The 21,458-nt window shown below is 41.4% G+C and overlaps 1 protein-coding gene across 1 annotated transcript; it reads left to right on the top strand.

The window, feature by feature from the left end:
• The first annotated feature begins 3,057 nt into the window (after positions 1-3,057).
• On the top strand, positions 3,058-20,406 carry LOC144740133 (nck-associated protein 1-like). The gene is given in 32 exon segments (XM_078623015.1): positions 3,058-3,099; positions 8,215-8,325; positions 10,370-10,462; positions 10,542-10,598; positions 11,039-11,181; positions 11,324-11,414; positions 11,846-11,983; positions 12,059-12,107; positions 12,187-12,343; positions 12,440-12,496; positions 12,796-12,892; positions 13,224-13,330; positions 13,417-13,549; positions 13,779-13,860; positions 13,999-14,057; positions 14,161-14,306; positions 14,700-14,832; positions 14,927-15,046; positions 15,499-15,638; positions 15,731-15,862; positions 15,953-16,171; positions 16,287-16,417; positions 16,493-16,590; positions 16,676-16,769; positions 17,694-17,776; positions 17,925-18,005; positions 18,077-18,170; positions 18,541-18,657; positions 19,558-19,626; positions 19,629-19,666; positions 20,021-20,110; positions 20,290-20,406. Coding segments are annotated over 32 exon segments (3,318 nt in total).
• The last annotated feature ends 1,052 nt before the right edge of the window (positions 20,407-21,458 follow it).

Below are 21,458 nucleotides of genomic sequence, written 5' to 3'. Positions count from 1 at the left end.
TATAAGATAGATCCTTAATTTAATCTCACAAGAGAAATTCACAAATTTCTCTTGTAAATAAGCTTTTTTCAAAGGTTTCAGCAATGAAAACACATTGATGCACATATTTTTAGCAATTGTCCTCAACCTGAATTATATTTTATCATATTTGTAGTGTGAGCGAATGGTGATTTTTAATTTTATGAATTATTGTCTTTTCCAGGTAAGTTTTAGCTAAGGCAATGGTGAAAATATTACAAAATAGAGATCGTGGCACGTTAAACACCCGAGAGATTAATGAAAATCAATTTCTCATAATAAAAGTCAATATCTCACCCTACCTGTTTTAACCTAATCCACCATCAAAATATGGCAAAAAGTATAGTACATGTCTGTATAGTAGAGACTGTATTACAAATGTAACAGATATATCAGTAACAGTTGCAGTAAACAGTGACCTGTTAATTGCAACGAGTGGCTTTGTGGGAGCAAGAAGAGTAGTGGGTCTGTTTGTGTGGGATGGGTTTGTACAACACAACAAATAAAAGAGAAAGAGCTCAGTCACATCCTCCCATAGTTTTAGTCCAGAAGTCTGATTGCCTCAAAGCCCATCCTGTTGTATTTAAACTGAAAGGTTATACTGTTTTAAATTATGGATGGACAGTAAAACCTGCATTTTGTCCCTTTGATTAATAAATATAACATGTAAATGTTATTGATACTATTCAGTGGGGATGTTATGTGCTGTCAGTCACTATCTTAGACAATGCTGCTGCTAAGTCGTAATTCGCCCTTCCTTTCCTCCCTCCTTATTTCTGTCTGTCCCATCATCTTCATCTCTATCCTAATCCTACTCTTCTCGCAGGACTTTGAAACTTTGAAATTATGTTCATTTATGGTTTTGGTTTTTTTTTCTTATTCAACCTAAAGATATTCTGAAATGCTCCACCAGTCCCAAGCTAGAAACGAAAGAACCAATCAGGGGGTGATTCTACTACTTTCACTGGCAAATTGGAGACCAGTTGAATCTTTAATAATAATTGTATTCAAAAAACAAAGACAGGGAATGTTTTGCTGAAATTTTCTCAACATCGCCCCTGATTTTTCATCAATCATGAAGTATTTCATATTTGAAGCACATGTGGTTGTTTGGTTTCTACCTTTTGGAGGGAATCATGCTCACTAATGGGAACATAATCATCAATGAATTATTTTCTTTAAGCATATTTACTCATGAAACACCTTTGGACTCGTTGCAGAAATTTGTTCTGTCCTTACTCAATGGTCACTCTATTAATCTTGGCTGAGCGGCATTAAAGTTTTTCTTTGCTGTACTTTTCTTTCTCCCTTACTACTCTTACTCTTTTTTCTTACACTGGCAGTTCGTGGTTGGAAGTTAACTAGAAGTTAACTAGAGTCAAAAACTTAAGTATAATTTATTATTGTGATCGTTGATTATTGAGCACAATCGATTTGTTGTTGGGATTACTGGAGGACAAAAAGTGGTGCCTTGTTTAGAGCACAAACCCAAGACTCACTTTACTATTCTTGGAGTAGAAAATCCACATTATGGAAGTTTCCGTTATAAAATTAGTGAAAGTCAAAGTCAACTTTATTGTCAAATATACTGTATATGCGTGATATACAGCATAAATGAAATTACAATCCTCTCAACCACCACGGTGCAAACGGTACAAAAAAGTACAAATAGTGCATAAATTAAACTAGTACTAACAGTTAACACGCCCTCAATTTTCTTAATTTAGAATAAATTTATCTGCAGTCTCCACTATTTGTGTTGATAATAATTAATTCAGCTGTTGCTGAATGCTTTGGTTTATCAACTCGGGGTTACAGGCTGTGTCATGCCAAAATTATTTGTTTCAGGCTGCAACAGTTCTTTCATCAACAGTCAGCTTTTTTGTCACCCAGAATCTGCTGGAATATGTAGGCTTACCAGTGCCGACCCAGGGGGACGGTGACAGCAGGCATACATGTATTATCATCCAAAGCTTAACATTTAAAGAAGTACACATGTTCAATTTTCAATGTTCTCTTGTATCTTTAATTCCAATGGCATTTTATTAATGGGACATGTTCTCCCACAGCAAAACTCAAATGTAACTTTTGGCTCATTCTGTGTTTATGTTCCAGAGATATAAGCAGGCGTATCACAAAAAGGTAGTGCTCTGTAGAAAAATATATTTAAAAAACAAAACAAACAAAAAAAACTGTGTGATCAGCAAAATCAGTGACCTTTGACATTTGTGTGATACATACTAGCAGACCTGTCCTTGTTGTGACTTTGCAGGCCTCTTCATGTTACAAAGGCTATTTAAAAAAAAAACTGTTCCAGTAATGCACACATCGTTGCACAAAGCGAGAAGTAGTCACCGGATGCAAGGATCCATTGCCAGGTTTGATGTGACTGTGCATGGATGATGAGCCCACTCCAGATGCAGAAATCTGAATGTACCACTTTATCACTGAGACACCTGATTGTCACCAGTTGAAATAGCTGCATTGTGTTGTTCACAAGAAAGTCATGAATCAAAAATCTATCCGAGTATTTGGAGAAATCCAGTCCACTGGAAGATCTAGGCACATTCTACCGCCGGTTACTAAGCAACTGCCATGGAGCAAAAAGAATGTGGAGCAAATATTGCAGCCGAGAAAAAACTGCAGAGGCCAAACTTTGGTGTTCACACTGTTCTGAATACGACATTTCAGTGGCTGAATGTCAGCCATATCATTTCAGGTCTTTAACAGTCAAAATGGATGTGATATTTCCAGTGTGTCTGAATGCGTAGGTAGGCATTACTACCCCTCGTGTTACTTTCAGGACAAACGTGTGTTAAGCAAGTGTTAATATGATGGCATGCTGGCGCGGCATGTGTTGTTTTCTGTGTTGTGTTGTGCTGGAGAGGCTCCACTCCGATATGTAGAAAACGCCTGTGTGAGAGCAGCTGTGTGAGACATGCATGTGTGTGTCACTGTGTGAGTGTGCAAACCAGTGATCCAGCAGTTTGTCTGGGTGGGCTCTTTGTTTTGATTTCTTCTCTTCTTCTCTCCGTTCCAATGCTTCCCCCTTCTCCTATGCAGCAAGGACAAGTTTGGAAGGTTTGCAAAGTTTATCACCTTCCACTGATGAAACCCTCCCCCTTCACCCTTCCTCCTCCTCCTCCTCCTCCCCCTTCCGTTCTCCTCCTCCTCCTGGCTACCTGTGCTGATCTGTTTGTCCTCTCCTATGTGCCTCACTCCTCTTCATGTCTGAATTTGTAATGCTAAGTTTAAGGCTGGGCTCCATTCACTGTCAAGTTTACCAACGTCATTGTACCTCATTGACTTATTGTGATACAGCATTCACATGGTCAGTCTTTTCTCTGCTTTAATTGGAGAGCGTCAGTTTGATTTTGTGCTGTTTCATGACCTGGCCAAATCCCTGATCGACAGAAACAAAAAGGAAAAATATATTCAAGGAAAATTAAAAACTCTGTACACATTGATAGATATTTTTGCCCACGTTTTTTTTAAACTAGAACAAAACTGTTGGAATTAGAAGTTTGTGCATTCTTGTTTTTGTTCATCTTAACATGAGTTGGTGGTATTTTTTCCGCCAGGAATGCACCATCAGCCCAAAATTGTCTATTGCTTATATCCATGCAAGCATGTATGAGGCTGCCATTGTTTGTTGTTCAGTTGTGGAAGAACTGGCTGAAAAAACAACAATCACCCTTCTAATGAGCAAATCAGGTTTATGGGATTATCTGAAAAAGTTTGATATTTTGTAAATCATCCAGATATCCTGGAAGAGTATAAAAACAAGGTTTTAATAACAAACACTAAAAAGATTAGGGAAGATGACTTTCTTTCCAGTACGCAGTGCAGACACTCAGCCAGCATGTTGCAGTGGTTCTCAGGTTCCTTTCTCCACCGGTCAGTCCCATCACACATGAAACTTCAGCGAGAACAAGTTGTTTTCTATCGTCTCACCTGTTTTCAAGGTGTTTCACTGGAACCCTATAGGAAAAGAACCACAGGCTGGGTGTTCCTTTTCAGATGTAGGTTCCCTTGTTCTGGTGCTGTCTTTGAGAGTCCCCAGCCATATGAAGGTCAGTGTGATGACCCTTTGAGAAGCCCAGCTGCTAAATTCTACCTGGAGTGGAGATGTGATGGTGGAGGCAAGACTAAGGTCTGTTCTGGTATCCAGGCAACAGCTCCCTTACTGACCGCAACTGATTGTCAGCTTATTCTCATGACCTGTCTGCTCATTCACTGCGCTTTTCCTTCCATCCATCTCTCCATGAGCCCCCACCTCACCCAAATTCAGCCAACCAGCTTATCGCACCAACCACCACAGGCACTAATGGATAAAACCACTCAATGTAAATGACAGAAGGTGATTTTGTCTTTGCTCAGCAGCTTGTTTTCTATTGTCTTGAGTTTATTGGTCGAAATCTATGATGCAATGATTAACCCAGCTCTTCTGTTGTTTTTACACGTTTCAGCCCATTAATTATAACTCATGTACTGTACACAAGTACACTATTCAAAGCATAGTTATGAATGCTGAAAAGTAATGCAAACCAGTTCAGACAGCTTCAATAGCTCCGTTTAAAATCCATGTGAGAGGATTTGGGCCATGACATCGCGTCCGCAGGCTCTGTAGCCAAATAAGAGAGATAGATTATAAAAATAATGTGACCTTGGTATTTGCAATAAAAGTCGTTGTCTGACCCAGGTATGTGAGTGGACAAGAAATGATCATGTGTACACAGTCATTTGTATACATCACACAAAATGATAAAAAAGAAAGCATACGATCAAGAAATGTGTTAAAGCAACACACAGATCATCAGTGTGGACCTGTCTGAACCAGATTTTCAGATGCCATTTCAGTTAAACCGCACATTCCTGACTCACCTTCCTCTGAGCAGAAAGGCAACGACATGAGCTCATGTATTTGGGCTAAAACACCAACACTTTGTTGATAGTGATACTTGATAGTGTTATTTTTCTTTGCTCTGTGGTGGCGCGTTAGTTAGACAACAAGTTGTTTACAGTTGCATGAATTCCAGCAGTCACATCTTGATTCCTTGTCTCCGCATTTAGTTTAAATCGCACAGACATCCTCACAGAATGTCGTTGGTCAGTAGTGCTGTCACCACAGTGATACCCTGTGGCTTTCTGTTGGGAAATGGGAGAATCAGGCACAAGGAAACAAGCTGCGACACAAAGTCTAGTCTTTCATTGATGAAACCATATTGGTGTTGTCTGTATTTGTGTCAACGCCCTACCCCCAAATGTTCGTGTTTGAGACCCTGCAGCAGTGGGCGTGTTTACAACCCAGATTGACAAGAGCTCAGCATGTTTGTCCCAGGCTGTGACGGCGTGTGGCCATGTGAGTTTGTCTGTGTGTGTGCCAGTTTCAGCGAAATGTGGTCCTCAAGTCATTTACTGTCACAGGAGCTAATGCAAAAAGCGCTTTATTGTGTGTGTGAACAGATTTTTAATTTTGAGAGGGAACAAAACCCTCAGGAGTGTATTTCAAATGAAAATAACAGCTTTGGGTATGAGGTGTGGTCCGAGGAAGGAAACAATGGGGTTGGCCCCCATTTTTTGTCCCTGGTGTTTTAAATCATAAGCCAGTAAAGTAGTTATTACAACTGTCTAGTGGTCTAATAAAGTACTAACAGCAAAGTACTGATTGAGTCCAACAATTGTGTTGTCAGGCATCTTGGATGATGTGATTTAGATTGTTGATGTTTCAAAATATTGAATCATCTGTCATAATTCACAGACACATGTTGATTAGATTTAGGTGGACACTTGAATTGCTTCCAATCAGGAGAAATACTGTATATGTCCTTTTGCTTTTGAGTCCAAATGACAACTGTCCAAAAGTTCAGTTGATGAGTAGAGTCTTAGTTGAGGGTTTCATAGTGCCGGGAGAAAATCATGTTAAAGTGACATGGGTGAGGCCATATGAGTCCCTTCTAGAATTAGTATACAAGGTGACGGATTAGTAACACTGAACACTGTAAATTTAGTTGACAAATCATTTTTTGATGATGTATCTATAATTAACAAATCTATCTGTATTTGTAATTGGTGGCAGCAGTCAGCAGTAATCACCATCCACACTTGTGTGTCTGTAGCCGTTGTAGTCCAGGTGTAATTGTGCAACACTAATTATTGATACTCTGATGTCTGGGTTGAAGGTGATACAGTGGTTTTGGGCTGTTTTCATCGGTAGTTAAACTCTGGGTTGTCCCAAACATACTTCTGTATATGAACACTATGTGCATCTTGTTACATACCGTGCATGTGTTGCTGTTTTGTGGTTTCATTTTGCACTGGTCAATGCGTTTCAGCACCATACGAAGTGAACTACAGGTTATGGTGGCACTGCTGTTTCCTGTTGGTTCCATAGCTGTTGTCTGTTGGTCCTTGTCAGAAAACTTGCATCTAAATCTCCAGTTGACTTTGATTTTGGTAATTCTGTATGACATTTTTTAAATGTTCTTCTTGTAAACCTAATCCACAGCCATGAGGAACGGAATCCATAGAGGGGATTGTTCTGCTCTTTTGGCAGCTGACAGAGTCGCTGCAATCACTCTGTTCATGGCACATGCATGGACGTCTTCTTCTGCCATCCACTACTTCACTGCCCATAACTCATGAGCATGGATGATTCCTGCGAGTCAGTAAATTTGTTGAGAGAAATGAGCAGAGAGCTGCACTGCAGGTGGAGTCTAGACACACTGTAGATGTCTGTTGTAGGTGCAGATTATTGGGATCGTTTTCTCTTCAGCCCCTCTCTGTCTGTCCATTCGGTCCATTTTCCATATTTGTGTTGAGTCATTTCTCAATGGACCTCTGTGTCTCCTTTATTTGGCTTTTGACCTCTCTTTTTTCCCCCATTTCTCCATTCAGTTTCTACCTGCCCATCCCTCTGCTAGTCATCCAGTGGTACTAACCAATGACAGCACAGAAAACCAACCTCATTACGCAGGACTCTTTGAGTGGTTCTCGACCTTTCAGTGTTGTGAAATAATATAGTTCTGGATGATCAAAAGAAGACTCACCAATTTGGATTTATTTTGTTAAGATCAAGATGTTGTCCTTTGTTTGAAAAACACTGTTAACATGCTAATGCATTATGTTGTACAGATACAAAAACACATCAGGGTTTAAGTACAAAACCAAACAAACTACAAATCCTACAATGACGAAATAGCACAACCTTAAAGGAAGCCTTGAGTGCCTCTGAAAAAGAATTGATTTCCTCCTCCATGGGGTATTTGTGTTTGTGTCCTCTTCAACAGTAGCTATAGAGAACATCATGGCAGAAAAAGTGTGACTGACCAATAATGATTTAAATGGGGAATCATTCTGGAATGAAAACAGACAGACAGTGTGTTTCACATACAACTTACCAGAAGACTCTTGGGACTTTTATTCATTGGGGGTTTTTTGTATTGGTTTTTGTTTGAATACTAAAAAGAATTTATGGTGATAAAAGATAACAAAATGTATCGAAATTCCCCCTTATGTAGCATAGCATTTGTAGCATTTGTACAAGAATTTTTATTACAGTTGAAAAAAAAAACCTTTTTGTCTTTTTCAACTAAGCACAATGTGATTGTTAATGAATCATCACAACATACTGTTTTCTTAGCTTTGGTGGGAAATGACCTCAATATGTTTGCCTTCACAGTTGACAACCACTGATCGTTCAGACTTGTCCTCGGTCACAGGCTGGTTTATCCAAACATGAAAACCTCAGAATTACAAACTTTCCATTTTTGCGAATAGACAAAATTCAGCAAAATGGAAATGAAGCTCGCTGCTTGTGCATCTTTTGGTGAAACTCACCTTGTGGACATTTGCATCTGAATTTGACTGCACAGGTCACTGCATCAGGTTTGTGTGTGTTTGTTTTCATGTCTTGAATATGCCACTGATCAGCTCTGTCACTGTCATCCACCTGAATCGTCGCCATTGGCTGGGACAAGCCAATCTTCACTGCAAACACTGTTTCCCTGGTGATGACCATACATCTAACATGCCTGACCCCCCCTCCTCCTCCCTGACAAAATAAACTGATACATTAACATCAATGGAATCAGACAGAATGCTCAAAGCATAACCAGACCTTGCTGTTTGAGCAGCAGTGGACTTACCATCTCGTTTGTTCTGTCTCTCCTCATCTCTCCGTCCTCTTCTTTCCAGGCATGTGGCGACCCCAAAGCCAAGCCCTCCTATCTCGTTGATAAGAACTTGGAGTCTGCTGTTAAATTTATCGTCAGGAAGTTCCCTGCTGTGGAGACACGCAATAATAATGTAAGTACATGTGTTTTGTGTGTGTGTGTGTGTTTGTGTGGGAGAGGAAGAACATTATGTCTGGCTTTAGTGAAAAATTACAGATATAGAATTATTGCCTGCAGGATCATTTGTCTGCACGCAGATCTTCATGTGTCCAGATTAGGTTGTAATGAATCTATAGCAGACAAGCAGTATTTTTTGTCTGTTTATAATCTGAAATAATAGGATTGGTCACTGCCATGTAGTAATAAAGTTAATGGGAAAAAAACATTGACCTACGAGATGGGAGACATCTCCTATTAAACTGTACTAATACTAATAATCAGCAGACTCTTTAGTTGCAACTTAAGTAGTTTGCTGAGATGCATTAAACATTTGGAGGTGTGTTGATAAATCAGTAGTGATATGTCTCCAAGTGGAAAATTGGACAATGTGCTTCACCAGACGAACGGATGTTTGAGTAAATGCCATGTGGACAGATGTGTGCAGATGTGCTGAAAGCTCAATGAAGCCATTGCTTAATATTGTATTGGTGTGTGTGTGTCTGTGTGCGCGCGCGCCTGTGTGCGCGTGTGTAGCCAACAGCTTTATTCAGTATAACTGTGCATAAAATGTCTCTTACGTTGTTTTCTGCTTTGTTTGTGTGTTTGTTTGTGTTTGTTTGTTTGTTTGTTTTGCATGCTAATCCTGGCTTATTCCGGACTTATGCTTTTTGGTAAGTTTTTGTGTCTGTTTTTTTAACTTCTGAATTTGAGTTAAGTCTTGTAATAACTTGTTTTTGGTAGATGCTTTTTAAAGCTGTTTTAAAGTGTCTTTGCTTTGAGCTGCTCAGCTTTTTTTTTTTTATTATTATTTTACTTTCTTTAATCCATCCGCTGAGTGAGTGTGTGGGTGCTTTGATTACCTGGTTGGTCGGTGTGCTGACTGCTGATTGGCTGATCGACTCACTGATAGACAGACACACTGTTTGCACTAAGGAGGCACCAAGCTGAGGTTCACCACCTGGTGGACAAGCTCAGAGTGGTTGTTCCACACAACTTGTACAATTAATCCAACTGGTTAACTTCCAGCACAATGGACACTAAAACAGCCGTTGCTGCTGTTAGTTTACTTTGATTTTTGAAGTGAAGACCAGCCGCTGAACTAACGTGACACAAACCAAAGCGGTGCAACGTGTTGCTTCTGTCCTTCCCGCTGTGTACTTCCTTTTTAAATACAACAGAATTCATTTTCAAGCTTCTTTCAAGTATATATTTCTCTTTGCTGAAACTGCTGTAAAATTGAGATTTAAAGGTGTTCAAATGTGATTCTCCTTCAATCACTCCCTCCAACAGTTATTCAACTAAACTTAAGGAAAATGTGACAAGAGTATCTTGATCAGCGTTTCACAAACTGCAAAATGACTGCTCAAATGTCGGTTGTGCACATACCAAAAGTAATAGTTTGCTATTAAATGAGTGGCAAACTTCCCATATATATCCACATTGATAAAGCTTCAATGAGATAATTTTTTAAAAATGCTCAATACTACTAACTGATTACCAAACGGATAAATATGAATTAAAATTGTCAAAGGCCCTTTACTGTACTGGTGCCGACTCCTCAGTGCAACATCAGTGTCAATATTTATCAGTCATGTAGATACAAACTGCTTCATACCAACTAAAGATTTCATAGTTTCTGGGGTGTTCATACATATGTATTCTGGCTTATTCAAGATATATTAGATCGATTCGAGGTTGAGTTTTTATATTTTTCTAATCGCAGCTCTGCAGACCTGAAGCCTTTACTTAAGTTGAGCAGTTTATAAAACACTCAACAATGAAAGAGAAAAAAGCTTGATTCTAAAAGTTTCGATTTTAAATATATCGGAACTGAAAATGATTTGGAAAGAAAATTGTGTAGATTGATTCCTCGATGCAAGTGATTATCCCAGTTTGTCCCCGTTTGGGTTTTACAGAAGTGTAAGAAACGTCTGATGTCTGCTGTAGTAGAATGAAGTGTCCCTGTTTCCTCTGAGCATCTCTGGTAAGTGTGTCTCCTCTGCCGTGTGGTTTTACAGCAACAGCTGGCTCAGCTGCAGAAAGAAAAGTCCGAGATCTTGAAGAACCTGGCTCTCTACTACTTTACCTTCGTAGATGTGATGGAATTTAAGGTAGGTGAAGACATGCAGGTGTGGTGATTTGTTTTACCGTGTGCCGTTGATTCTCATGAAGGCTCTTCTCTGTCAACAGGACCACGTGTGTGAGCTGCTGAACACCATTGATGTATGCCAGGTCTTCTTTGACATCGTAAGTGTAACATGCAAAGAACAACCAGTCATAATAATGATGATGATAAACACATTAGAATATCAGGAAGTTGAGGGTTTTTTTTCCACTCAGATGGATATATTTCAAGTGTTTATTTCTTTTCATTTTGATGATTATAATTTTCTAAGATACTGCATTTACTGAATTTGGTTTTTCCATTAGCTGTAAGTCATAATTCTAAGTTCCTTGGGGGTTGTAGCTCAAATACTACAGCCATTTATTGATTGATCAATGAGCAATTGTTAACTACTCCTGCTGGCCTCTCTATCAGTGTGTGTATGTGTGTGGTGTGTGAATGTATAGGCAGCTTGTGAAAGGGGTGAATGTGCGTGTGAAAGTGTCAGTGAGTACTGTGATGGTATAAAGATGCTTTAAATTCTTAGGAAGTGAAAAGCGGATTTCTGTTTATTTCCCTTCAGACGGTGAACTTTGACCTCACCAAGAACTATTTGGACCTTGTTGTGACTTACACCACGCTGATGATCATACTGTCCCGCATTGAGGAGAGGAAAGCTATCATCGGACTTTATAACTACGCTCACGAAATGACACATGGAGCCAGGTGAGCTTTCAGCGTGTACAGTCGAGCCCTGACCGTACTATCCATCACAACCCTTTGTTTTTGTTTTTTTCCCCAAAGATTAAATGATAAAAGTATTATTTATTATTGTTATACGTCTTCCTTTTTCATCTTCTTTTTCTAGCGACCGGGAATACCCCAGACTGGGCCAGATGATTGTGGATTATGAAAACCCCCTGAAGAAGATGATGGAGGAGTTTGTGCCTCACGGAAAGGTAGCAGCGTTGTTTATTCACGTACCACACAAGTGCAACACATTTGTACTTGAGTTATATTCTGCACAATGCAATGACAGTAGAAGCTTTCTATTCTGCCCTTCTCTTGACAGTCCGGTCAACAAATCAATGTGAAGGATTGATCGATCTGATCATGTGCTGAGTCTGTGTTGATCTCACATCAACTACCAAAGAGCATTTGTTTTTCTTCTTCTCAGCCGGGAGCAGAAATATTGATTGTAATTAAAAAGAAATTAAAGAAATGTGGCGAAAACCATAGAATTCTTCTATTTCTAAAAGGGATTCCATTGAAGTGAATGTCAGAAAGCCAAAGCCACACTCAGGATCAGTGCACATTGGCCATCAATAATCCTTGTGACTGGTTTAAGTGATGCTAATCACGTTAATTTCCTCTCATCTGTCTCCTCCAGTCCCTGTCAGATGCGTTGATCAGTCTGCAGATGGTCTATCCCCGGAGGAATCTGTCGGCCGACCAGTGGAGGAACGCTCAGCTGCTGTCTCTCATCTCTGCCCCCTCCACCATGCTCAATCCTGCACAGTCCGACACTGTACGTAAAATACATCAGCGTATGTCACATCGCATCAGATGTTCCTGGAATAACCTTCCATAAATGTTTTTCTAGATGCCATGTGAATACTTGTCACTGGACACTATGGAGAAATGGATCGTTTGTAAGTACAGTAGAAACAGCTGTGTCCACATGTTTCATGTCTGCAGCCTACTAGATATTTGTCCCCGCTCTCCCCCCAGTTGGTTTCATCCTCTGCCACGCGGTGCTGAACAGCGAAGCCGCCGCACTGTCTTTGTGGAAGCTGGCTCTGCAGAGCTCCACCTGCCTCTGTCTGTTCAGAGATGAGGTCTTCCACATCCACAAGGCTGCCGAGGACCTGTTTGTGAACATCAGAGGGTAAGAAAGTGTGGAAATGAAAGTATACTGAAGAGAATCTGACAATGAAAATATGAAGTGAATGGAAAAATCTGTTTCTTCCTGTGTGTGTTTCAGGTACAACAAACGCATCAATGACATCAGAGAGTGCAAGGAGCAGGCCCTGTCACACGCGTACGAACACATCCATTCTTTTCCCACTCCCCTCCTTATGGTCTCACTTTGATTATTTATTGAATCATCTACATTTTTCATTTAAGCTCTTGTCTCTTTCTCTGGAAGTGTGACACATAACCTGCCTCATTCATTGCTTTTATCTTTATTACATATCACATCTGCCTCTTTCATCTTCGTTCTGTCATTTATTTATCTTACGGGATTGTTGCAAACGTGTCAAAATACCATTTTTTTTTGTGACACTTGGTGTGTTTTGTGTGTCTGCTCTGACATCCTGTCTGCCTGCCTTCCTGCAGGGGCTCCACACACCGAGAGAGACGCAAGTTTCTCAGGTCAGCTCTGAAAGAGCTGGCGACCGTCTTGGCTGACCAGCCTGGACTACTGGGCCCAAAGGTATAATGGCACACACGTTAGGGATATTTACACTACAAGTGTCCGCTACTGAACCACTCCCAGTGTTTGAGATTGAGATTGTTCTGGGGACGTAGAAACGCGGCACAGACGCTTCCAGTGTAAATCCAGCTTTATTAATCAGTAAATTGTAGTACGAAACACATCATGGAAGGTTTCTCTGACCAGATGTGGACTTTCATACTGTCTCTCAACAGTACATTTAGTTCACACTGTGAGCTTGTAGGCGATCAACTGTTAATACATTAACCTTGAATTACTTCGATTCTTCTACATTTCTCACCTGTAAGTCTTTGTCACCTCTCTCCGTCAGGCATTATTTGTGTTCATGGCATTGTCATTCGCCCGAGATGAGATCATCTGGTTGCTCCGACACGCAGACAACATCCAGAAGAAAAGCACAGACGACTTCATAGACAAGTAAGTGTGAAAACGTACCCGTGTATACACACATGTAACCAATAAACATTCATGTTCGCACACATCTTCACGTGTTTGTTCCACAGACACATAGCAGAGTTGATCTTCTACATGGAGGAGCTCCGAGCTCACGTCAGGAAGTACGGTCCAGTGATGCAGCGATATTACGTCCAGTACCTGTCAGGCTTTGACGCGGTTGTCCTAAATGAACTGGTGCAGGTATGAACCCTCAGCAACTACTTCAGACTTGAAAACATGAAAAAAAATCGAAACCTCACTGAGAGGATCAGTTAGTCTTGCATTTGTCCTGCAAATTTAAAACTGATGATACAGAACATGTAAAACAAAGAATATATAATAATAATATAATTCCTAAAATCTATTTAGGAATATTATCAATATTGACATTGCACAGTGAGTCATAAACTCAAATGTTTCTCTCTGATAGAACCTGTCGGTGTGTCCGGAGGACGAATCAATAATCATGTCTTCTTTTGTCAACACAATGACGTCCCTCAGTGTCAAACAAGGTAACTCTTCGCTGTCAGTATTAACAGTGGCACTGACTTTCTTAATGAAGTGAATAGTTGAAATCAGTTGTCTTGTTTTTGCTGCAAACAGTTTTGAGACAACAGGCAGACTTATGTGTGTTGATGTGTGTGTTCCAGTGGAGGACGGAGAGGTGTTTGACTTCAGAGGCATGAGACTGGACTGGTTCAGACTGCAGGTGCGTATCAAAATCTGGTCCAGAAAATATCTCGGAAACAGGTACAATTTCATCCAACACATTGATAAACCTTTCCTTATCTTGTTGTCTTTGTCCTGTGAAGGCCTACACCAGTGTCTCTAAAGCCAGTCTCGGTATAGCTGATCATAAGGAGCTGGGCAAAATGATGAACACCATCATTTTCCATACAAAGATGGTGGATTCGCTGGTGGAGATGCTGGTGGAGACGTCCGACCTGTCCATTTTCTGGTGAGACACAAACACATGCGTCTCCCTGCTGTATTATGCAGAACATCATTATGTGGGTCTGCTCTAGCAGAGCACAATACTAGTTGTGAAAGGTGTCGTTACTACCGGCTTGGTCAGGAATCGATGACTTGGACTCCCTCATGTTAATGCCATAATGGTGTCTGGGAAAAAAAAAAAAAACGCCAAATTTACCATCATAGGATGAATGGGACCTGAAAGAAAAAGGTGATTTCAGGACCCACTTCTCACTCTAACCTTGTAAACTGATTGTTCAGGGAATCAATAATAAACTAATAAGAATAAACTATTTTTTTATTTTTGACAGAATTCATTAACATCATATCTGTCGTAAACTAAACTGCAGGAAAAGAATTATGTCTTTTTTGTGTGTAGCTTCTACAGCCGGGCGTTTGAAAAGATGTTCCAGCAGTGCCTGGAGCTCCCCTCGCAGAGCCGACACTCCATCTGTTTCCCTTTGCTTTGCACACACTTCATGTCCTGCACGCACGAGCTCTGTCCTGAGGAGGTGAGCACACACGTTTACCAAAATACACATTCCTTTACCCACTCAGAGCAGCATATGTAACAGTAGATCTGTGTTTGCACGTCTCTGCCTGCAGCGTCACCACATAGGAGACCGCAGCCTGTCGCTCTGTAACATGTTCCTGGATGAGATGGCCAAACAAGCCAGGAACCTCATCACTGATATCTGCACTGAACAATGTACACTCAGCGACCAGGTGGGAGAACGCCAGAGCTGGATTGAAGCACCCTGAGGCCTGAGCACATGGTGGAGGGGGTGGTTTTTACACACACAGGAGGCAGGGGGCATCAAATAATAAACACTGATGGCCGCTTGTGGATCCTTCAAGCTATAGGCCTCGAGGTTAAGCTAGCACTGGCCCGTGGACTTCACTTTCTTTTGTGAGCTTGGCGTCACTGGGTGGGCCGAGGAATGAAGACGCATTTAAACTAGAGCAGTCAAGCTGCTCTGAATGATCCTTTAAAACCCAAATGGGTCTGATCTGATTGTTTATAGCCTTTGCAAGTTATTGCACGCTGTCACATGAATGTTGTAATTCCTCTTCTGATGCCTTTTGTTTAAAGCTGCTTAAGTTGATCTCTCTGGATGAATCTGAAGGGCGTCAGCCTCACCCATCAATGACACCCTCTTCTGTGTGTGCCCCCACAGCTGCTTCCCAAGCACTGTGCAAAGACCATCAGCCAGGCCGTCAACAAGAAGAGTAAGAAGGCCACGGGAAAGAAGGGGGAGCCAGAGAGGGAGAAACCAGGAGTGGAGAGCATGAGGAAGAACCGATTACTGGTCACCAAGTTAGTGTACCAACCATCCCGGTGTTCAGTCACACCTGATGTTAACGTCATCACTGGTTGGATTCTACTGAATGTCTGCGTTCTACTTCCAGTCTGGACAAACTCCACACAGCGTTATCTGAGCTCTGCTTCTCCATCAACTACGTTCCCAACTTGGTGGTGTGGGAGCACACGTTCACGCCGAGAGAGTACCTCACCTCGCACCTGGAGATCCGATTCACCAAGTAACCACACACACAATCATGCAAAGCTCCTGCGTTTGCCGTTCTGTTTGTTTTCCTGGGCAGTCTTACAGCCATCCTCCCTTCCCGCAGGTCCATCGTGGGCATGACCATGTACAACCAGGCTACTCAGGAGATAGCCAAGCCCAGTGAGCTGCTGACCAGCGTCCGCGCCTACATGACCGTGCTGCAGTCCATAGAGAACTACGTCACCATCGACATCACACGGGTCTTCAACAACGTCCTGCTGCAGCAGACGCAGCACCTGGACAGCCACGGAGAGCCAACCATCACCAGTCTCTACACAAACTGGTTGGTTGGATTTATCTGTGAAAAGGTGCTTTTTCTAATCCAAACGCTGATTTAAATGCGATAGATTCAGTTTGTGTGTGTGTGTGTGTGTTTGCGTGTGTGTGTGTGTGTGTAGGTACCTGGAGACTTTGCTCCGTCAGGTCAGTAACGGACATATCGCCTACTTCCCCGCCATGAAGGCCTTTGTCAACCTGCCAACAGAGAACGAACTCACTTTCAATGCTGAGGAATACTCGGACATCTCTGGTACATAAAACCCATTTCCTGTTTGAGTATCTTCCTGTTAGTGTGTAAACTGATTTTATTTTTATTCCACCTCAGAGATGCGTTCTTTGTCAGAGCTCCTGGGGCCGTACGGGATGAAGTTCCTCAGTGAGAGTCTGATGTGGCACATCTCATCGCAAGTCGCCGAGCTGAAGGTACACGGCACGCCACCCATTCATTTAAATTAAGTGATGAGCTGCACATGAGCTTGATTTAACACTTGGTGTTGTTTGTGCGTAGAAATTGGTGGTGGAGAACATGGAAGTGTTGACCCAGATGAGAACAAGCTTTGACAAGCCGGACCACATGGCGGCCCTCTTCAAGAAACTCACCTGTAAGTCACAAACATAACACGCCAAATATAAAGTGTCTTTTTGGGAAAAATTAAACCTCTGTACGGAGGAAATCCACAACATCACGAGAGGTGCCGAGTGGCCCAATCATAGTTATTTTCACCGTTTCCCAGGAGCAGCCAAAGTAACACACATTAACAAAGCACTGCTATTGGTAAATAGGGCTGCAACGGTTAGTTGATTTAGTTGATTACGTTGATTACGAAAAATTTGTTTCAACACGTATTATTGTTGATACGCCGGCTGCAGTACAGGAAGTGATGGGAACAGTGTCACTCGCTGTTTACATCCCACAAGGAAACAGAGAAGAAGAACGCACTGATTAATGAGGAGCAAACAGACGAAGAGGCTCGTTCAGAACATTTCACTGAAAATAAACCAGCAACACACGTTAAATGCAAACTCTGTCAACTCTCATTCCACAGCAGCACCACGGAGATAAATGACACCTAATCATCACGTACTACAGACAAGCAAGTTCACAAATTAAGTTGATACCTCATAGATATTTTTAAATAATAAGTCATAATAATGACTAATCGAACAAATAGATTAAACAAATAGACAACATAAATAATAGTTAGTTGCAGCCCTATTGATAAATCAGTTGGCTCTTTGGTTTGGAATTGTCCAAAAATAACTCACAACTCTCTGATATCATTAATATTTTACCGTGGATGACACAATTGGTATCAGCACATTGTCTGAAATCTGAACAGTACCTGCCAATAAACATCCCATAATGAGATTTACACGACTGCTGGCGTCCCTTTTAAAATTTTTAAGCTTCAGGTTATAGAATTATTAACGTTATTGAATTCATTAACATGATAATCATGTGGGAGAAGGAGTGGTTTAAGGGTGTATCTCCATATCTCTTACATCTTCTTTTTTCGTGTGTGTAGCTGTTGACAGTGTTTTGAAGAGAATGACCATCATTGGCGTCATCTTGTCCTTTCGCTCTCTGGCTCAGGAGGCTCTCAGAGATGTAAGACACACACACACTTACACACAGAAGTATGTAGAAGACAGTCTGAAAATGTAATTGCCTTTCAAGAACAGTAGATCCAGGCTTTCTGTTCAGGAACATGTGTAAATTGTGTCTTGTACGATGTCTGCTGTGTCTCTCCGTTCAGGTGTTATCCTGCCATATTCCTTTCTTGGTTAGTTCTGTGGAGGACTTCAAGGACCACATTCCCAGAGAGACGGACATGAAGGTGCAGGACAGTTCACGTCACCGAGTGACCTCCAACCAAACCCCGTCAGACATTTATATTTCTGTGTCCAGGTGGCAATGAACGTGTACGAGCTGTCTTCAGCCGCAGGTTTACCCTGTGAGATCGACCCTGCACTGGTGGTGGCGCTGTCCTCACAAAAGAGTGGTAAGACACACACACACACACACACACACACACACACCTAGGGCATGTCCATTGAATTTCCTCTGTCGCCTTTGGCACCGTATGGAGAATATTTCCATCCAAATGGATCCATACTCCTGCTGAACTTCACCACAAATGGTAAAGGGACGGTGGAGCATCACTTCTTTGTCTGCTGAGCAATTACAACTGTTTCCAAACCTGTGTGTGTGTGTGTGTGTGTGTGTGTGTGTGTGTGTGTGTGTGTGTGTGTGTGTGTGTGTGTGTGTGTGTGTGTGTGTGTGTGTGTGTGTGTGTGTGTGTGTGTGTGTGTGTGTGTGTGTGTGTGTGTGTGTGTGTGTGTGTGTGTGTGTGTGTGTGCGCGCGTGCACAGACAACATCAGTCCAGAGGAGGAGTATAAGATCGCCTGTCTGCTGATGGTGTTTGTGGCCGTGTCTTTGCCAACGCTGGCCAGCAATGTGATGTCACAGTACAGCCCAGCCATCGAAGGTACGATCGTTGATTATTCAGAGTTTTAGGAAAAAATGCACGGGCATTGATCACTGTCACAAACATGACAACATTGATGCATCAGATTTAACAGGGATGCTATCTGATGCCATCTGTAGTCCTACTTCAAATAAAGAAGAATACACAACTATATAAAAACCCACATGCATCACACATTGGTATGATAGAACTGTTCATGTGCAGTAACTTACCTTAGAAAAAACCCGCCGGCATAAAGAATGGCGTGTCGGGTAGAATCAGTGAGGCTGCTGGAGAAAATGTCGCACATTATAGGAACATAATTTACTGCATCAGTGGTGTGAAACCGCTGCATGCAGATGAGATCGACCTCGTGCCCTCACATTGATTCATTCGTGATCCATGTCTTCATCATCATTAAGGATTTTAAGACTTTGAAAGGTCACTTTACCTAACGTGACCTATTAAAGCGTATTTGTTCCATTATTTGATAAATAAACCTGATATTTACTGACACTCAGACACACTGTAGTTAAATAAGGCCTTTGAAAAGGTAATAAAGACCCTTGTCGCTGAAGGATGAATGAAGACATTCCTGCCTAACAACCTTGAAATGAAAGGTGCCACTGTTTAATTAGGGACACAGGAAAAGGATAATGACTTTTGACGGTTGTCAGCATTAGTATGCAGGCGCCACATTGTTGTTTTTTTTTACAGCACATCTGAATGTGCATCATCGTCATCATCTACTTTACTTTTGACACTTTATAGTTTAGGACAGTGTGAAACATGAATCCACATCTGAACAGTCTCCACGGGAGATTTTCTTGTTGTCTCATGTCAACTATGAAGCCAGTTTGTGCTGAATGGCGCCTCCTCCTCCATCTGCTGCTCTCAGTGTGTCTTTGCTGCCCTCTGCAGGTCATTGTAATAACATCCACTGCCTGGCCAAAGCCATCAACCAGATCGCCGCTGCTCTCTTCACCATCCACAAGGAAGCATCGAGGATCGCCTGAAAGAGTTCCTGGCTGTAAGAGAGGCTGAGATTTCACAATATGACATCTTTTTATACACTCCTGATCTGGAGTTCAGTCCCTCATCTGACCTTCAGAGCAGGTCCAGAAAGGGAAAAATACTGGGCGACAATAATGTACACGCAACCCATTTTACAAATATTATTCTAGGAACCAGGGTAATTTTCAAAAATAAAATTCAGTGTCCTTGTTATGCACTCATCCATCAACCACTTGTCTCTTAAACATTTCTTAGACCAACTCATTGTTGTACTTCACAGGTGGGGGCGTGAATGTTGATGGTACTGGTGATGTACTTCTATTACATATGTTGTGTGTGTGTGTGTGTGTGTGTGTGTGTGTGTGTGTAGTTGGCCTCATCCAGCCTCTTGAAGATCGGACAGGAAACGGACAAGATGACGACACGTAACAGAGAATCAGTCTATTTGCTGCTGGACATGGTGAAAAAACAGACTTCTTTATCCATTTGTTTACAAAACAGAGTCTTTATACATTTGCTGTATTTTTAATGACAAAAACACGTGATGTGTGAGTCAGAACAAATGGTTCAGGGAATTTCTGTTGCATTCTTGCATTCTTTCGTCCTTAAAGCCAATAAACATGTTTTCCTATGTTTCAGATCGTGCAGGAATCCCCCTTCCTCACCATGGACCTGCTGGAGTCCTGCTTTCCCTACGTCCTGCTGAGAAACGCTTACCACGCCGTCTACAAACAGAGCATCAGTGCAAACGCATAAAACAAAAAGCACATGACAGCTGTCGGGTACCCGACACACTCACACTGACAAACACACACTAAACGAACTAAACCTGAAACGCCTCAGCGGTAACTATTGTTACTGTGGAGGGAAAAAAACATTAACACGTAGCATTTAACTTAAAAACATGAATCAAAACCTAAAATATGTGTCTCATCTGCACTGACACACATACACTCACACACACACACACACACACACACACACACACACACACACACTAGCTGGACCAAGTTGGGGATCAGTGTCTTTATTTCAGTCATTGTACTTTTTCATGCTGTTGCCAGGGGCCATAACCATAGCAACACATAATATACCATATGTCTGGTTGGTATAAAAGGACAAAAATATAAATATAAAGTATATATATAGTTGATTAAACTATTCTTTTTGAGATTTTTAGTGGCCAGCTGATAACTTCTTGTATGTGGTGATGGATTTGGATGCTTTTTTTTGGGAATGCAAATGATTCTGATGTGATGTGGGTTTTTTTTTTTTCTTTTTCTTTTATTGAAGAGGATTCTCGTGCTGAAAGCCACGTCGCTTGTTTATGTAAGTTTACACGTAAATATTTATACAACCCCGGACAGAACTATCATTTTCATAGCTGAACACACATACACACTCTTGTATAACATGGTGATGTTTTTTTTTCTAGCTAGTCGTTAACATTACTTTTTTGTGGTAAAGATATAATATCTGTATTCTACTTTGATGTGAACTTGTCTGTTTTTAATGTTTCTGTTATTCGCTTATTTTTATGATGACAATTTGCCAAACGTGTTGACACTAAAAGTTGTGTATGAGGGCTTTGCAAGTGGAGTGTTTGTGTGAAGTGACATTTTAGTTTTTGGACAAAGGAACCATTCAGAATAAATCAGACTTGGTGCATTTAGTTGACACACAGACCTTTACAGTGGAGATGAACTTTAAAAGTACTGCAGTAACACTACAGACCCAAAAAATCCCCCCTCCCTTTCCCTGTCCTCCTCCCAGCCTCAACTGTTGAGCTACTGCAACACACAATAATT

This window comes from Lampetra planeri, unplaced genomic scaffold (assembly GCF_965212315.1).
Source record: "Lampetra planeri unplaced genomic scaffold, kcLamPlan1.2.h2 scaffold_1927, whole genome shotgun sequence".
In the NCBI taxonomy this organism is placed as follows: domain Eukaryota; kingdom Metazoa; phylum Chordata; class Hyperoartia; order Petromyzontiformes; family Petromyzontidae; genus Lampetra; species Lampetra planeri.
The sequence above is the reverse complement of the archived record's forward strand: the minus strand, read 5'-3'. Positions and strand labels throughout refer to the sequence as shown.